The following is a 15,151-nucleotide window of genomic DNA, read 5'->3' as shown; positions in this document are numbered from 1 at the left end:
TATATATATATATATATACGTAATTTCACCTTGAATCCTGATCTTTTGCTGAAAGCCTGTAAACTGATACCGTTTTGTTTTCCTTCTACGATGGCCTCTCGACCTCTGTTTCTCTGAAGTTTGGCTTCAAACTTCCCTATTGCAGGTGGTTAATCGATCGTCGTTGTTGCTGTGGTTCCGTAGACTTTTCTATCCGCTTGGGATGTAAATCTTACACGTTTTACCTAATGCTGGATATGGCGAACCTCTGTGCGTGAGCGCTTTATTCACAGTAGTCATATGGTAGCTACGGCCTAGTTATTAACTTTCAGTGCTTCTGAATATCGATGTTTTTGGCGTATTTCCCCCACCCCCACCCCCACCTTAGTATCCCGTGTCACTTTGCTACTGTAGGAACGTGCTTTTACTGGCAATAATACTAGCGACGAAGAATTCGAACGCCAATTGGAGGAAGCTGAAATTGCTCAGGAGGAAGAACGCGATCGTCGAAAACGATCTAGCAGACGCTCTCTAACTAATGTGGCTGCTTTGAGTGCACCCGGTTCAGAGAGCACGAGTATTGGCACCACAAAAAGTCATAGTCACCAAAAAACCACCGCTCGGTTTCCGCTGGTTGCTCGAAAAATCGACAAGGTTGGTGAGGAAGAAGGCTATGAAACTGATCATCAGGATTACTGTGAAGTTTGTCAGCAGGTAAGCATTGTGGAAGCCACCCCTCTGTTAATCTTTATCACCGATGTGGTTCCATGAACTTTACTTTCAAGATAGTGTTAGACAGAACCACTATGTGATTTTTGCATGCTTTTAGGCTGTTGATAGCGATCGTCAGTGACAGCAATGCATAACCATCCCCAATAATGAAAATATAGGGGGTTTGGACTCATGCAAGCACCCACACTAGTGTTAACTACCTACCGTTGGAAGTTAGAATAGACTTCGATCAGCCACAAGATTAGAGAAAACATGTTTGCAATAAAGTGGTATGCAGGAATTCATTCTTCATTGACCTGTAGGAACCTGAATTCGATGAAACCATCCGACCAGCGGCAATGTTATAGAGGGGCCTGATTAACTTAGCGATGAACCTCTGTTTCTCACTAAACATAAAGCATCTCAAGACAAGGGAGGTGGTATTTTTGTGGGCATGACGGTAACGCTTAAAGGGGAATCCATTTGTGTTCGCCATTAGCACTGGTTCACACCATGCAGAAGTTGTACTTAACTGGATGTCTTATCATAGTGCCACATGAAGTTTTTGTGCAATGTGACAACAAAATTGTTCGCAGTTTAGCAGACTGACCTCTTTTCCAAAAGGGCTTTTGAAGCTTCAGGAGTTCGTTGTAATTCCTCACTACTGGGAGCTTTTCAGTCCGGAAACCCAAATAACATTGAAATGTGTTGTTCCAATGTTTTGCCGTTTTTTTCTTACAGAGACAGAATTCACATCTTGTCAACTGCCGAGTTTCATAACGACAATAGTGACATGAGAGCGAGTAATTAACTGCCAGTCTATTCCCCTAACTACAACAGTAAGATTTGCTCAATTTTTGACTGATAGGAAGATGCCCGTGCAGTGTAAGTTGTTAGTCTCTGTAGCGTGACCTGTTATAAACCCCATCCGGTTGATGACGTCATCAACGACCAAATCTTTCACAAAACCGGATCATTTTATTAATTAATAGGATGTGGCTTCCAGTTTTCAATATTTCATTGAAGGATGTGTAGGCGACAAGAAGACAAAACCCGAGATTGACAAAAACGACGACCGTGTGCTGGAAGTTTCTCATGGAGAAATGAGTTGATGGTGAAACTGAAGTATGTCATCTCAACGGAGTGACGCGATGTCTTTGCGTGCGATTACCACTTTACCACTTTTTGGGGGACAACACTCGGATGTGAAGTGTAGCAATTGAGGTTCAAGTACACGATCAGGTACTAGAAATTCCATCAGACTGTTTTCGCTCGGTTATCCTGATTCAGCCGATACGAACTTCCCTTACAGTGACCATTCTGACCCTATTCTTTTCCGAGACCCACTACTGTGTGGGAAGTGTGGAGCACACACTGATAAGCATTGTTCTGACAGTGTAGATAAGTAGTACACCCTGGACACGTCTTCAAATTGAGCTTAATAAGTTTTCCTCCACTTAGTCGGTACAAAGCGCTCATACTGTGACTCCTGTTGGCTCCCAGTAATATTCTTCTTCCTGAAGCTTCTGGATAATGAGTTTTGAACACTGTTTTGCACAGCACCCCAGTATCAAATTTCGCGGGTCTATCACGTGCCATGTGCTTTAAGACAGTTGTGTAATCTACTTCACGGTGGACTTAGCGAACTATCACATACCCAAAAGCGGACGAAGTACAGCCTACACTCATTTTTCAATCAGATATGACCATATCCCGTTAGGAGCCGCTCACACAAATCAGATTTTCCCCCTCTTTGGTCCTCCTATTTTGCCCATTTTCTCACCGCAGACTTGCTTTGAAAAAATCGTCAGTGAACTTTCGATGTTCAACACATGTTGCCTTCGTTTGTGATGACTGCGTTTGTCGATAGCAATGATAATGTTTAGCCGTCCGCGAGTTAAAGGCATCTTGGGGTTGATTGTCAGTTCACCTGACGCCAGCACTCCCTATTAGTGCTCTGCCTCATTCTTTCTTTCGACGAAGGTAGTGGTATCGTATTAACCGATTATGTTCTACACTTGACGGTAATTACGAACTAGTTTCTGTTCCACTGTATCCAAGAACAGCTGTCCATACTTTGAGGTCTGTATTCCAATTGCCTTACTGTTTCTGGTTTTGATGTCACCTTGCCCATATGCTTTTCTATTATAGGGAGGGGAAATCATGCTTTGTGACACGTGCCCTAGAGCATATCACCTCGTGTGCTTGGACCCAGAACTCGAAGAAGCTCCAGAGGGAAGTTGGTCATGCCCTCACTGTGAAAAAGAAGGTATATCCATGGGTTCTCAGGTTGAAGGGAAGACCACTGGGACGAAAATGGCACCGGATAAAAGTGCAAAACAGGTTGCCGCAGCTTCTCCGGAGAAGGATGAACACCAGGAATTTTGTACGGAATGTCATGATGGAGGTGACTTGATTTGTTGTGAAAATTGTCCCGTCAGTTACCATTTGGGTTGTTTAATTCCCCCTCTGACTAACATACCTGAAGGAGTGTGGCTTTGTCCACGATGCGGTTGCAAGCCTTTGAAGGCTAGAGTCTCCAAAATTCTCACGTGGCGATGGTTTGAACCGCCGAAGGAAAGCGATGAATTGGACCATACACACCGTATCCATATGGTAACAACGAGCGAAGAACTTGCGACAAAACCTACCGATAGTGTAGACAATAAGACTACCGTTCCTCCGTCAGAGAATGGTTCGGTGGCTGGCAACACAGAAAATGGCGATGTGAAACCGTACGTGCTTTTTGGGACGTCCAACGGCGACGAACCAAATTCCAAGACATCCAACACAGACAGTGCACCACGGCAGGCAGTAGCACGGGTTTCAAGCGATATTCAAGGGATTCCATCCAACTCAGCACCACGGCCGGGCTACATTCGACGTCCCACGAGAGAGTTTTTCGTGAAGTACGTAGATTTGTCCTATTGGCACTGCGAGTGGCTTAGCGAACTGCAACTGGATGTTCACCATCCGATCATGTTGCGGAATTATTTCAAAAAATGTGACATGGAAGAGCCTCCTTTACCGGAAGATGGAAGCACTTACAGGTAACTAAACTCATTTAACTTATCGGATAGATCGAACCTCATCAACCGTACCTTATTTCTTGGAAGTGCTTTGTTAACGAGTGAATTTGTCTGGCCCAAGGCCATACTTATTCGAGATGGCTATCTGTTGCTATCCAGTTCATTTTCTCAGCATTCGTTTGTCAATTTCACTTCAGTTGCCCCCCATCCATGACATTCGAAAATTCTTCTGCCGTGCTCGTCACCGTGGAAAATAAATTATCTGAAATTGTAACCTTGCCCTCATCGCCTTAAAGTCAGTAGATTTGTATTCCACCATCAAAACTTTGTTTTGATTTAGCAGAAAATTTTCATAGGACAAAGCGAGACTGAGATTCTTCGGTTTCCCCATATCGTAGTAGGCCCTAGAAAAGAAACAGTGCTGATATCTTTTAATTTACCCCTCAACTGTTCATGTCAAATTTTAGACAGATAGAAATAGCCGTAAATGGGAAATCTGTGACACCCTAAGTGTGACTGCATCAGTCCAAATGGTTTAGTGTTTCTAACATTTGAATATTCGGCTACTCATTTTGAAACTTACATTACCTCGTTTTTTGCAGAGGCCGAGCTCGTGAGAAAGCTGCTGATCCGCACAATCTTGAGGAGCGATTCTACAAGTGGGGCGTGCGGCCCGAATGGCTACAAATTCAACGTATAATTGATCACCGGGCCGGCAGAGGTGGTCGTGAGTGGTTCTTGGTCAAATGGCGTGAATTGTCCTATGATGAATGTACTTGGGAAGAACCGGATGGTGAAGTACTGGATATGGACCGTGCGATTCAGGAGTATCGAACCATGCGTCAAGTGTTTCAGGGTAACTTGTGTACTTCTGTTGCACCGGATGGCACCCGAACATTGGTCAGTACTTCGAAGAAACACAAACCTGGTCGCCGTTCGGCCAAGGATATTCTCGGTGACAAACTCAGACCGGAATTGTTGCGTAAACTGCCTCCTGACCGCTGTCTGACTGATCTGAAGAAACAGTACATGACACAGCCGGATTATCTCGATGATACCGGTGGACAGTTACATGAATATCAGCTTGAAGGGGTGAACTGGCTGCGATTTTCTTATGGCAACAAAGTAGATACCATTCTGGCCGATGAGATGGGTCTTGGAAAGACAATCCAAACAATTTCTTTTCTCTATTCACTATACAAAGAAGGACATTCTCGTGGCCCATTCTTGGTTGCCGCTCCTTTGTCAACCATTATTAACTGGGAGCGTGAGTTTGAATTTTGGGCACCAGACTTGTATGTCGTCTCTTATGTGGGTGATAAAGATTCACGTACGGTGATCCGCCAACACGAGTTCTCCTTTGACGAGGGAGCTGTTCGGGGTGGCTCCAAGGCCATGCGTCTAAGAAGTGGCACAGCAGTTCGATTTCATGTCCTTTTGACAAGTTATGAACTAATCAGCATAGATCAAGCCCTTCTAGGTTCCATTGACTGGGAAGTGCTAGTGGTTGATGAAGCACATCGACTAAAAAACAACCAATCCAAATTCTTCCGAATTCTGGCGAGTTACAAAATCGCCTACAAACTCCTACTTACTGGCACACCGCTGCAGAATAATCTCGAAGAATTGTTTCATCTGCTCCATTTCATGACGCCTGAAAAGTTCCACGATATGCAAGGCTTTTTGGATGAGTTTGCTGATATTTCGAAAGAGGAACAGGTTAAGAAGTTGCATGATATGTTGGGTCAGCATCTCTTGCGTAGACTGAAAGCGGATGTGTTGCAAAACATGCCGTCCAAGGGCGAATTTATCGTTCGGGTGGAGCTCAGTCCCATGCAAAAGTACGTTTAAATGATAATTCGTTACGTGATACACCTTTTTTGTTTGACCAACCTGGAATGCAAGCATGTAGCTAGTTGGTGTGAACACTGACAGCCGTTCATTTCCGATATCCTGGGTTGTGATACCGGGAGTACTTTAGGCGCTGGACTATTTATGATTTTTGTAAGCTCTGGACACCCTGTAGTTTATCTCAGTTTCGTACACGTTATGTAGAGCCTTCGGATAATAGAAATGAGGTGACGAAACTATCTTGTCTACTCAGTACCAATACGTCCAACAACTGAGACTACTTTACAGAAATAACCAGCTCGTTATCTCGCTATCGTAAAAAGATCTCGTATGTTCTTGAACCGAGGAGGTTTCATTAAGGACTTGATGTATCCTTTGAGATATCCCGTCAATGTACAAATTGACGCGGTACAAAGAGTGGAACGCATAATTTGTGACCATTTGAATAAATCTTATATAAAAGGCTTCGTAGACCAGCACACACTGAAATAATTGACTTCAATAGGCTGCGCTACACCACGCATATACAGATTGTTAAAAACGTGCAAGATTTCTTTTCCGCTGCGTCTGATACTTTGAATGTCTGGATCTCTGTGCCATAGACTTGCTTGATGGTTAATTGACAAAATTGAACCAGTGCCTATGGTCACAAAATAACTTACGGAAGGTATTTTCAAAAATGGGTTCCTATTAAGGTTGGCAGCCACACGTTTGGATGTTGTCAGTACTTCTCGCCTTCTAGGATGGGGACCGCGAATCCCCACTGGCGCCTGGTTGGAGACGCTGCAAGGTACGGCTGCCGACCGATGTCAGTGGCGATGTCAGTTTCTATCCAGATTGCCTGAATGAGTGTTTGAAGGTGTAGGCACCTCGAAATGATTGTAGTAAGCTAGCACCAAGTCCCTTCCCCATTCACTTTTATACTTTTCTTCACAATAAGGCTTTCAAATAAATCATGGTTGTACGGCAGCGAAGCATCAGTGTTGAACCCATGTCCAATGCTGCTCGCCTTCTAGGATGGGGACCGCGAAATCCCCACTGCGCCTGGTTGGAGACGCTGCAAGGTACGGCTGCCGACCGATGTCAGTGGCGATGTCAGTTTCTATCCAGATTGCCTGAATGAGTGTTTGAAGGTGTAGGCACCTCGAAATGATTGTAGTAAGCTAGCACCAAGTCCCTTCCCCATTCACTTTTATACTTTTCTTCACAATAAGGCTTTCAAATAAATCATGGTTGTACGGCAGCGAAGCATCAGTGTTGAACCCATGTCATGCTGTCGATGGTGTTGATGATGCACTCAGGGATTTAGTACTGAACATCAACACCAATAGCAAAGCAAAGACTTTGATGTTAAATCTTTTACAAATGTTCTCGTTATTTGTGATTTCGCCAGTTATAGTGGTCTGTATTCCGGACTTATCGTAGACGACCTGTGTATACCTATGTACCTGTGTACAACTAATGTGCAGCTTTTCTGCAACGGTACATACCATAAAGGGTTAGGCAGCGTCGAAATGGGGAACCCGTTGGGACCGGTGACCGCAGACAATTGGAGCATCAACTTCAGGAGATGCTTGGGAAACCGGTACCATACACCCGACATATTGATATTTTGCTTACCATCTGCGACCGCAGCCAACTGGGATAACTTTATCCTATACTCAACAGTATTCACAGCCATTTCAGATTTACAGTAGAAACTGAAGAGGGGGATAGAATAGCTTTTCTTAACGTGCTTCTGATTAGGCAGCACGTTGGTTCGCTCGGTGAGATGGATCAAGTGGTTGGAGCGCGAATCTACTGACTGGAAGGGCCGTGTTCGAACCGTGCCACTTGACTTCCTCTGTCTAGGCTTGGGCAACCTGACAATATCCCATCCCTCGTGCTTCCTTTGGGTGGCATGGCAGCTAGGCACCGAAAGGGTGCTAAAGCTGAACAACAATTGTTATTTTTCTCGCGGCTTTTTGGGCCTCTTCCATTTTCTTAACCTTTTCTATCCAACAGGCTTTACGGTCGGCGAGCACATTAAGTTTGACGTGGCATTTGATAATTCATTCACCCGTAGCAGTGGACTCTTTCTATGTTATCGCCATGATGACACGCCTGACGCACTTTTTCGGTGTCTTACAGTGACTTCGATTTTGTTCGCCGAACTGAATGTGCATGGTCTGTTTTCGCTACACTGACTGATATGGTCACTCGCGAATCCTCTCACGTGACATGGACTTGTGAACCCCTTCAAATACGCCCGCACTGCTTAACCTGATATCGTAGTAGTAACTGTCAAACTGAGATAGAAAATGTCTGTGCACAAGACTTCTCATGCCCCTAACGTTGGTCCTTTGCGCTCTTATTAGTGAAAACGTTTTTTTTGTCGTAGTTCATAGTCATCAATACACAGATTAGTACACTACTGGAATTCCTTTGCCCCGTACGACACAAGCAACTCTCTTCCTTCCACTGACATCTTGTAACATCCCCTTGCAGACGTTTCTACAAGTTCATTCTGACGCGCAACTTTGAGGCACTCAGTTGTCGCAGTGGTGGATCAAATGTGTCCTTGATCAATATCATGATGGATCTGAAAAAGTGTTGCAACCATCCATATTTATTCCCGTCCGCCTCAGAGGAAGCTCCTCGTCTACCAAACGGAGCTTATGAGGGCAACGCACTGCGGAAGGCTTCGGGGAAACTCGAACTAATGAGCAAAATGCTACGTAATCTATATGATACAAAGCATCGTGTACTGATCTTTTCTCAGATGACCAAGGTGCTTGATTTGTTAGAAGATTTTCTGGAATCGGAAGGTTACAAATTTGAGCGAATTGATGGTGGAATCACTGGTCAGCAACGACAGGACGCTATCGACCGCTATAATGCCCCAGACTCCCCGTCGTTCGCCTTTCTGTTGTCCACACGCGCCGGAGGTTTGGGTATCAATCTAGCCACTGCGGACACTGTAATCATATACGATTCGGACTGGAATCCACACAACGATATCCAAGCTTTCTCCCGAGCCCATCGGATTGGACAGGCGAATAAGGTTAGTACGTTCTCAAACACCAGTGGGGGCCCGGTGTTTGTCAGTATCCATACTAACCTCCTTATGAAATGTTTTTCCTAATTGGGTGTTTTTCCGTACTTTTCTCGTAGACTGAAAAGTACTACTATTCAACGCAGTTTGGAATGACTGGGGCCTGGGCGCTGTCGATTGACACCTTTTTATTTGGAACCTAGTGTTGCGAAGACTTTTTCCAACTTAGGAAGTCCTGTTTTGTTTTTGAATCAGCGAATATCACTGACAAAACTTTTCGGATATTAACTAGGAAGCTTTCTTTTTTGATCCAAAATGGACGCTCCAACGTCTTTCGAAAACCGCTGTGGCATAGGCCTCGTGGCCGTAGCAGCGGGAGTATTCCTTAGCATTATTTTGTTCACAACTATTGAGGGAGTAAGTCTTGTGAGAAAATGGCTGGGTTAAACCCTGCGCGAGAATGCTCTGACATAATCTCCGCTTCACGGCAGGCGCCTGGTCACCTTTAGGGCTTCCAATAACCAACGGTGGTTTATCTGGTACTGCAGCAATATCTGACGATCAGGGGTGTTCCATCTAAATTTCTGCCTCCCGAAAGTACTCTACGTTAACTCCCGTGGACAGTTGTGTCTATGGTAGGCTCTCAGTTGAGTTGAGTAACACCGAAGGTGTCACGTACAGTGATTCTCTAAGAATCACGGGAATCCCGTCACAGAGACAGACTGGGTGTTTGGACATTTCATCCATACTCGGGGGGCGAGATGGTCCAAGTGGTTAGGGCGCGAATTTACTGACCGGAAGGTCCATGGTTCAAACCCAACCTCAGCCTCTCGACTTCTCCTGTATAGGCTTGGGCAACCTGGCAGTATCCCAGTCCTCGTGCTTCCTTCGGGTAGCATGGCAGCTAGGCACTGAAAGGGTGCTACAGCTGAGCAGTTTTCCATACCTTCAAGAAAACCCCTTCTTAGGTCTTACAAAGTGATGTTTTCGTTTTTTGTATTGTTGTGAGGACAATATGATGAGGATCCTTCGTCTCTGATCGATATTTTTTGGTCAACGATCACGTTAAACGGCCGTCATTAGTACTGTCAGTGCAACATGCTGTGATATCAGGATTTTTTCCTCGATGAACCGGAATGGGCCTGATGGCTATTCTAGCGCACCTTACGTGGACAAGCCACCCGGTGGATGTAGTTACTTGCCATACAGATTGAGACTACTTGCGCTGGAAAACAGGACGAAGCGGTTAATGAAAAGCCGATATTTATCATTTTCCGAATAGTTATCGTCTTTTTTTTCGTCGTCACTTTGCCACACTTCGTATCGTCTGATGGTTCCTATTCGATTTCACTCAGATGGTCCATCGTCAGTATCTCTCAATCACAGCCGTACAAAATTACCGGACATTTGGCATTTTGCTCCAGATGAAACGAGGCATTCCACCATACACAAAGTTGTTTTTCTGCTTCGGTGCAGAGAGCCTGCTATCCAGTCCTTACTATTCACCCCTCTCATGAACACACATTTTACTGTCTCCTTAATCTGTTTCCCTGAGAGGGAAGGGTACTACCATTCCACTGTCAGGAGTCGATTGAAGTGCGCGACGCTATATTTTGATACGTCTATCCTTTTTGTACGATGCTATTTGCGTGATCTTTCGGTTTTCTTAGGTGATGATCTATCGCTTCGTGACTCGAGGAACAGTAGAGGAACGTGTCACCCAGGTGGCGAAGAAGAAAATGATGCTTACCCACTTAGTCGTGCGTCCCGGACTTGGTGGCAAGGGATCGTGTCAGATGTCCAAAAAGGAATTAGATGACATTCTAAAATTCGGTACTGAAGATTTATTCAAAGAAGGCGAGGAGGAGAGTAAGTGAAGTGTGATGCATGTTTATGCTCTGCGTGCGGAGCAATGCTCAGTGATGTTTGGAAATCAATGCACCTACCTATTTATGTCCGTTTGTCTGTCTAGTTTTGTTCAAATTCTTTGGAGATGTGGGTATTTTGAATTGCCTCGTTTATTTCATTTCTACCGTGAAGGCTTTAAAATACGATTTTTATGGCTGTACAGCAGTGGAGTGCCATCGTTGAATACTTGCGTTTCTATCCTCCAGAATGTCGATATAAACTCTGTCTTACCCAACTCTGTTGTATGTGTTTACTCGGTCTGGGGTCGAGAGTTGTGCATACTTATGTACACCTCAATCCCCGTTATCATCATCGGCTCCTATAATTCGGAGCTTTCACCTTCAATGTGTATTCATCTGAATCCCCACTTCAGAAGGGAAGTCGAACAATTTGACATCCACTAACTGTTTGAACACTCACTTCGAGTATATGTCTGCCTCTTGCTCACTCCCAATCTTCGGTAACGAAGCCACATCAGTTATACCTTTCACATTCGCTTACTTCGGCTTCATCAAGGGCAAAGTGATCGACTTTGTTGCGTATGGTGTGATGAGATATTCGAATTCGAGATTATTTTCACGTGTCCACATACATTGATTGTATTTAGTTCATGCGGTTCTCACAGAGAATGTAGATAATAGGCTCACAGGCACGATGTTGGTTGTGGGTCGTGTTCTCATGCTGCTGTAGCTCATTCATCTCACTAGATTTGCAGCGAAACATTAATGCGTGACAGTAGTATTTTTATTACGAACTGGGCTTTTTGAGTTAAGGTCTCAGAGGAAACAAGTGAAACAAACGCACCGGGATAAAAAGACTGCGGATTCTCGGGATTGCCACAGTTTTGCCCTATGTACTTTGAAAAATTCACTTGTGCTTGACCTCACGTGGAGCCTTGTTTTTATCCAACCATTCCAGAAGAAGACGAACACTGCATCGTTTACGATGACGCTGCTATTCAACGTTTGTTGGACCGTAGCCAGCAGGGTCTCGAGGAGAAGGCCCTTGAAATGAATGACTATTTGACTTCATTTAAAGTCGCACATTATGAAAAGAAGGGTGTCAACGAAGAAGATGAGGATGAATCGGAGGAAGAGGACGAAAATCGTGAGGTACAGATCAACACCAGTTTGAAACACGATCCCAGCTATATGCCTGTTATACGTCTTCATCTCTCTACATTTCTTTCTCTTTCTTCAGGTGATCAAACAAGAGCTCGACCCAGCTGACCCGACCTATTGGGAGAAGCTTTTGCGGCATCATTTCGAACAAGCCCAAGAAGACCAGTCACGTGTTTTGGGCAAGGGCAAGCGTATTCGTAAACAGGTGAACTACTCGACCACACAGGAAGAAGAGGAGGAGTGGAATCAGGCAATGTCTGAACATGACAGCGACTCTTCTAACAAGGTTAGGACTCGTTCCTCCCAGCCGTCGGCGTAATTACCCTTAGAGTAGCCTGCTTGAAACTTTGTCGGCTTTCGCTCCCACAGGAGCTTTCTGAGATGTTCGAGCTCTGTCCCTATACGTTGGAACTCTTGCACATACATGTTCACATCTACGTTGTGCGGGTTTTTGTCAGTAGGTCCCGCACATTTCGACCGTTAATTTGTTGCAACCGTATTCTCACTATCTGAGTGATAGTGATAGTTGCCTATCTTAGTGATAGGCAACTTCTCTGTTCACGGTTTAGACTAGGGCCATCGTGCTCGCTGCGGTGACCTCGGGTGTTTCTTTTAGGGGGATGCCATTGCTTCCTAAGATGGTATGGTCGCAATTATGGATAATGTGGATATTCATTGTGGTAACTATATTTTGTTTAGCGGTTAGTTTCCCAGTAAGCCCTGAGAATTGCGGTGAAAACAAGTGAAGGTTCGATTTCCGGACGACTTTACTCTATTTCAAAACCTACCATGAGCTATTTTCGTCGCTCAACGAACGGACGAATCAGTGTTCGGTTTAGTTTAGTATTGGCTTTCTCTTTGATTTCTGGGAAACTCCACACTTGGGTTTTCAGAAAGTTTGGATCACTTATTGAAGCAGCACCTGAATGCCGCTTTCCTCCAGAATTATATTTCGTCATAGTTGGACAGTGCTATGTTTTTCTGGGATACTCAAGCTCTTTGTGCTTACTTTGTCCTTACAGGATGAAGACGACGAAGAATTTGACGAACGCACTGCAGCTGCCGGCGGTGAGCTACTGGCGATGGCGCGCAGAACAAGGCGTGAACGTGAGGGTCGTCTTCCACCTCTTCTATCACGCGTTAGCGGTCAAATTGAAGTTCTCGGTTTCAATGTTCGTCAGAGGCGTTCTTTCCTAAATGCGATCATGCGGTATGTGTTTATTCTCGTCATCGTGGGGATTGGTAATTCCATACTCTTGGCGACTACTCAGACACGGTGGCCGAATATCAGGTTTAACATCGTTCCCACAACACCTAACCTATCCATGCTATCCAATGACGAAGTTTGAAGTGAATTCGAATTTGTGTGATATCATGGCGACTTCGGTCGTAGTCACGGTGACGTAGATTCAAATAGCTGAGAATCCGGAGTCCGGCCGATGCTTACCAACAAAAGGGTGGAGGAGTTTGGACGTGTGAATCATCCAAGACGAACATTTGGAAGGCCGTGAACTTTAAAAGCCAGACTCCAAGTGCCTTATTTTGGTCGGAAGTGTCTGCCGGTAGATTGTTGAGGCTTTACAGTTGCCAGTTCATCGAACTGCTCGCACTGCTATTCATGTGGTCCATCGCAAAGTTGTTCTAATCTCTGCTTTCTCGTGGTATTTTAATTACTCTGAAAGGTAAAATCGGTTTTTTAGCACCATAACTGGGTTGACAGACAATTGACTGTCTATCTGATGGGATTGCTTAAACCCTGACTTCAAGCTACGGACGGATACCCAGCGTCCTACGTTTTTTAGAGGCACTGAGCATTCTGGTTGAGTAGCCTTCATTCCAGGGTTGTATGAAACGAACTACGGCCATCAGCTTCCGTTGAATTACGTTTCTTATCATCTTGTCTTGCGGCTCAGGCCCTCTTCCAAGGGCTCCTAGTGGATTCCTCAAACCAACTGAGTGTGGGCGACCGGAGAGCATTTCGGTCACTACAAATTCGACAGGATGGCTAGGAAAATAATTGCTCACTCACTTTGATGGCTGCACAGGTGGAAAAAAACTCTACAACATGAACCTCTCTTATTGGACGCCGGAATTCCCGAACCCCATGATTGCAATATTTTTTTAACCGCATGACGGACGTCAAATGTTTTTGCTTCAACATTCGCCAGCTGAAGCAAGTGCATATCTAAAGGCATTGGTTCCACATTCTGGTTAGTATGGACATCAATGCTTGCTTGTGGTGAAAACTCATCGGCGTGAGTCCTGTGATCTCTAAATGTCGCCAAACTCGAAGTCGCCTACCAATTGTCCCCTCGAGTTGATTCAGTGTTCATAGAGGTGGTGGAATCGCGTTGAGCCAGTGTGGCATAGCAGTGCTCTCTGAATGAACACCTGTCAGCCATAAAGTCAGCACTGTCGGATTTTCTGACTCTTTCGCAGGGAGCAGAACTCATGTATAGGATAGGTGTCTTTTCGCCAGTTCAGCGTACGCAACGAATGATGATTTGGTGAAGGACGACTTGTACACCCAAATTCAAACACTTCTACAACTGGAGCCTTCTTCAGATGCCGCCGCATTTTCTGAAGGTTTGAATACACTCGTGACCATGGATACGACGCCGATCAATCCCTGAAGGTGTGCGCAGACCACCAATAACTTGTAGGTACCTGGTATACGGCAGTGGAAGCATCAGTGCCAACACTGATATGATGATGATGACCTGGTAGCCTGTTGCACATCCTTTGGGGGTCTCAGATCGGCCGCGTCATTAGTCGTTATTATGGTTCTCTGTGGAAACACGTTCAGATGCAGACCACGCACCGGAATTTTTTCACTGTGCTTCTCCAGGAAATCCGGAATTGGAGCCGTTACCGGGCATGCCATTTAAGTTATGTGCAGCTACGATGTTCAAAACCCACATTTAGCTATACTGGTTTCGTTCAATACGTAGTGAATTTGACAACTGAACCTTCCGCACAAAGAGATGACTCCACAGCTTGTGCGTTATACGACAGATCACGAAACATACCATGATGCTGCCGTCAGTATATTTTTTTGAGTCATTACTACGAATACTTCCCAGTGTTGTGACTCCATCATACGATGAAAGCTCAGTCGTGTGGTTGTTAATCCAGCCAAGTAACTCAGTTTCTTAGATGTTTTTGTCTTCGAGGGTGAAATGATGGTCGTTTTGTTTCGCAATTCCTTCCCCGTATGCCTTCTCCATAAACCCCACCTTCAGACCAGTTATCAGGTGAGCTGTGTCCTCAAGGCTAATGCTAATCCAAAGTGGGAAAACAAATGCTGACAGCCTACATTAGTCTAGTCCAGCTGTGAACATAGACTGCAGTTCACCGGTATATACAGGAGAATGCAAAATATCAACAAGCAAGGTTTTTCCTCGGTGGAACATATATCACTGATAAGGTTGCCCAAAACTTCGACAAAAGATTTCTTAAAAACTAAATATTTGACTTGTTGAGTTCGATATTACGCATAATTGATGATTATATATATA

General features: G+C 44.8%; 1 protein-coding gene across 1 annotated transcript in view; it reads left to right on the top strand.

The window, feature by feature from the left end:
* The window catches only part of T265_06604 (hypothetical protein), a gene marked incomplete at both ends in the record, with an annotated part of 36,209 nt that overhangs the window by 6,190 nt on the left and 14,868 nt on the right, over positions 1–15,151 (top strand). The window contains 8 exons of the mRNA XM_009171908.1: positions 394–693; positions 2,842–3,740; positions 4,322–5,560; positions 8,058–8,613; positions 10,275–10,473; positions 11,431–11,624; positions 11,713–11,919; positions 12,656–12,843. Coding sequence (XP_009170172.1) covers positions 394–693; positions 2,842–3,740; positions 4,322–5,560; positions 8,058–8,613; positions 10,275–10,473; positions 11,431–11,624; positions 11,713–11,919; positions 12,656–12,843 — 3,782 coding nt within the window. The remainder of the gene's footprint in view (positions 1–393; positions 694–2,841; positions 3,741–4,321; positions 5,561–8,057; positions 8,614–10,274; positions 10,474–11,430; positions 11,625–11,712; positions 11,920–12,655; positions 12,844–15,151) is intronic.

The sequence above is a fragment of the Opisthorchis viverrini genome (genome assembly GCF_000715545.1).
Source record: "Opisthorchis viverrini unplaced genomic scaffold opera_v5_139, whole genome shotgun sequence".
NCBI classification, from domain to species: Eukaryota; Metazoa; Platyhelminthes; class Trematoda; order Opisthorchiida; family Opisthorchiidae; genus Opisthorchis; species Opisthorchis viverrini.
The sequence above is the reverse complement of the archived record's forward strand: the minus strand, read 5'-3'. Positions and strand labels throughout refer to the sequence as shown.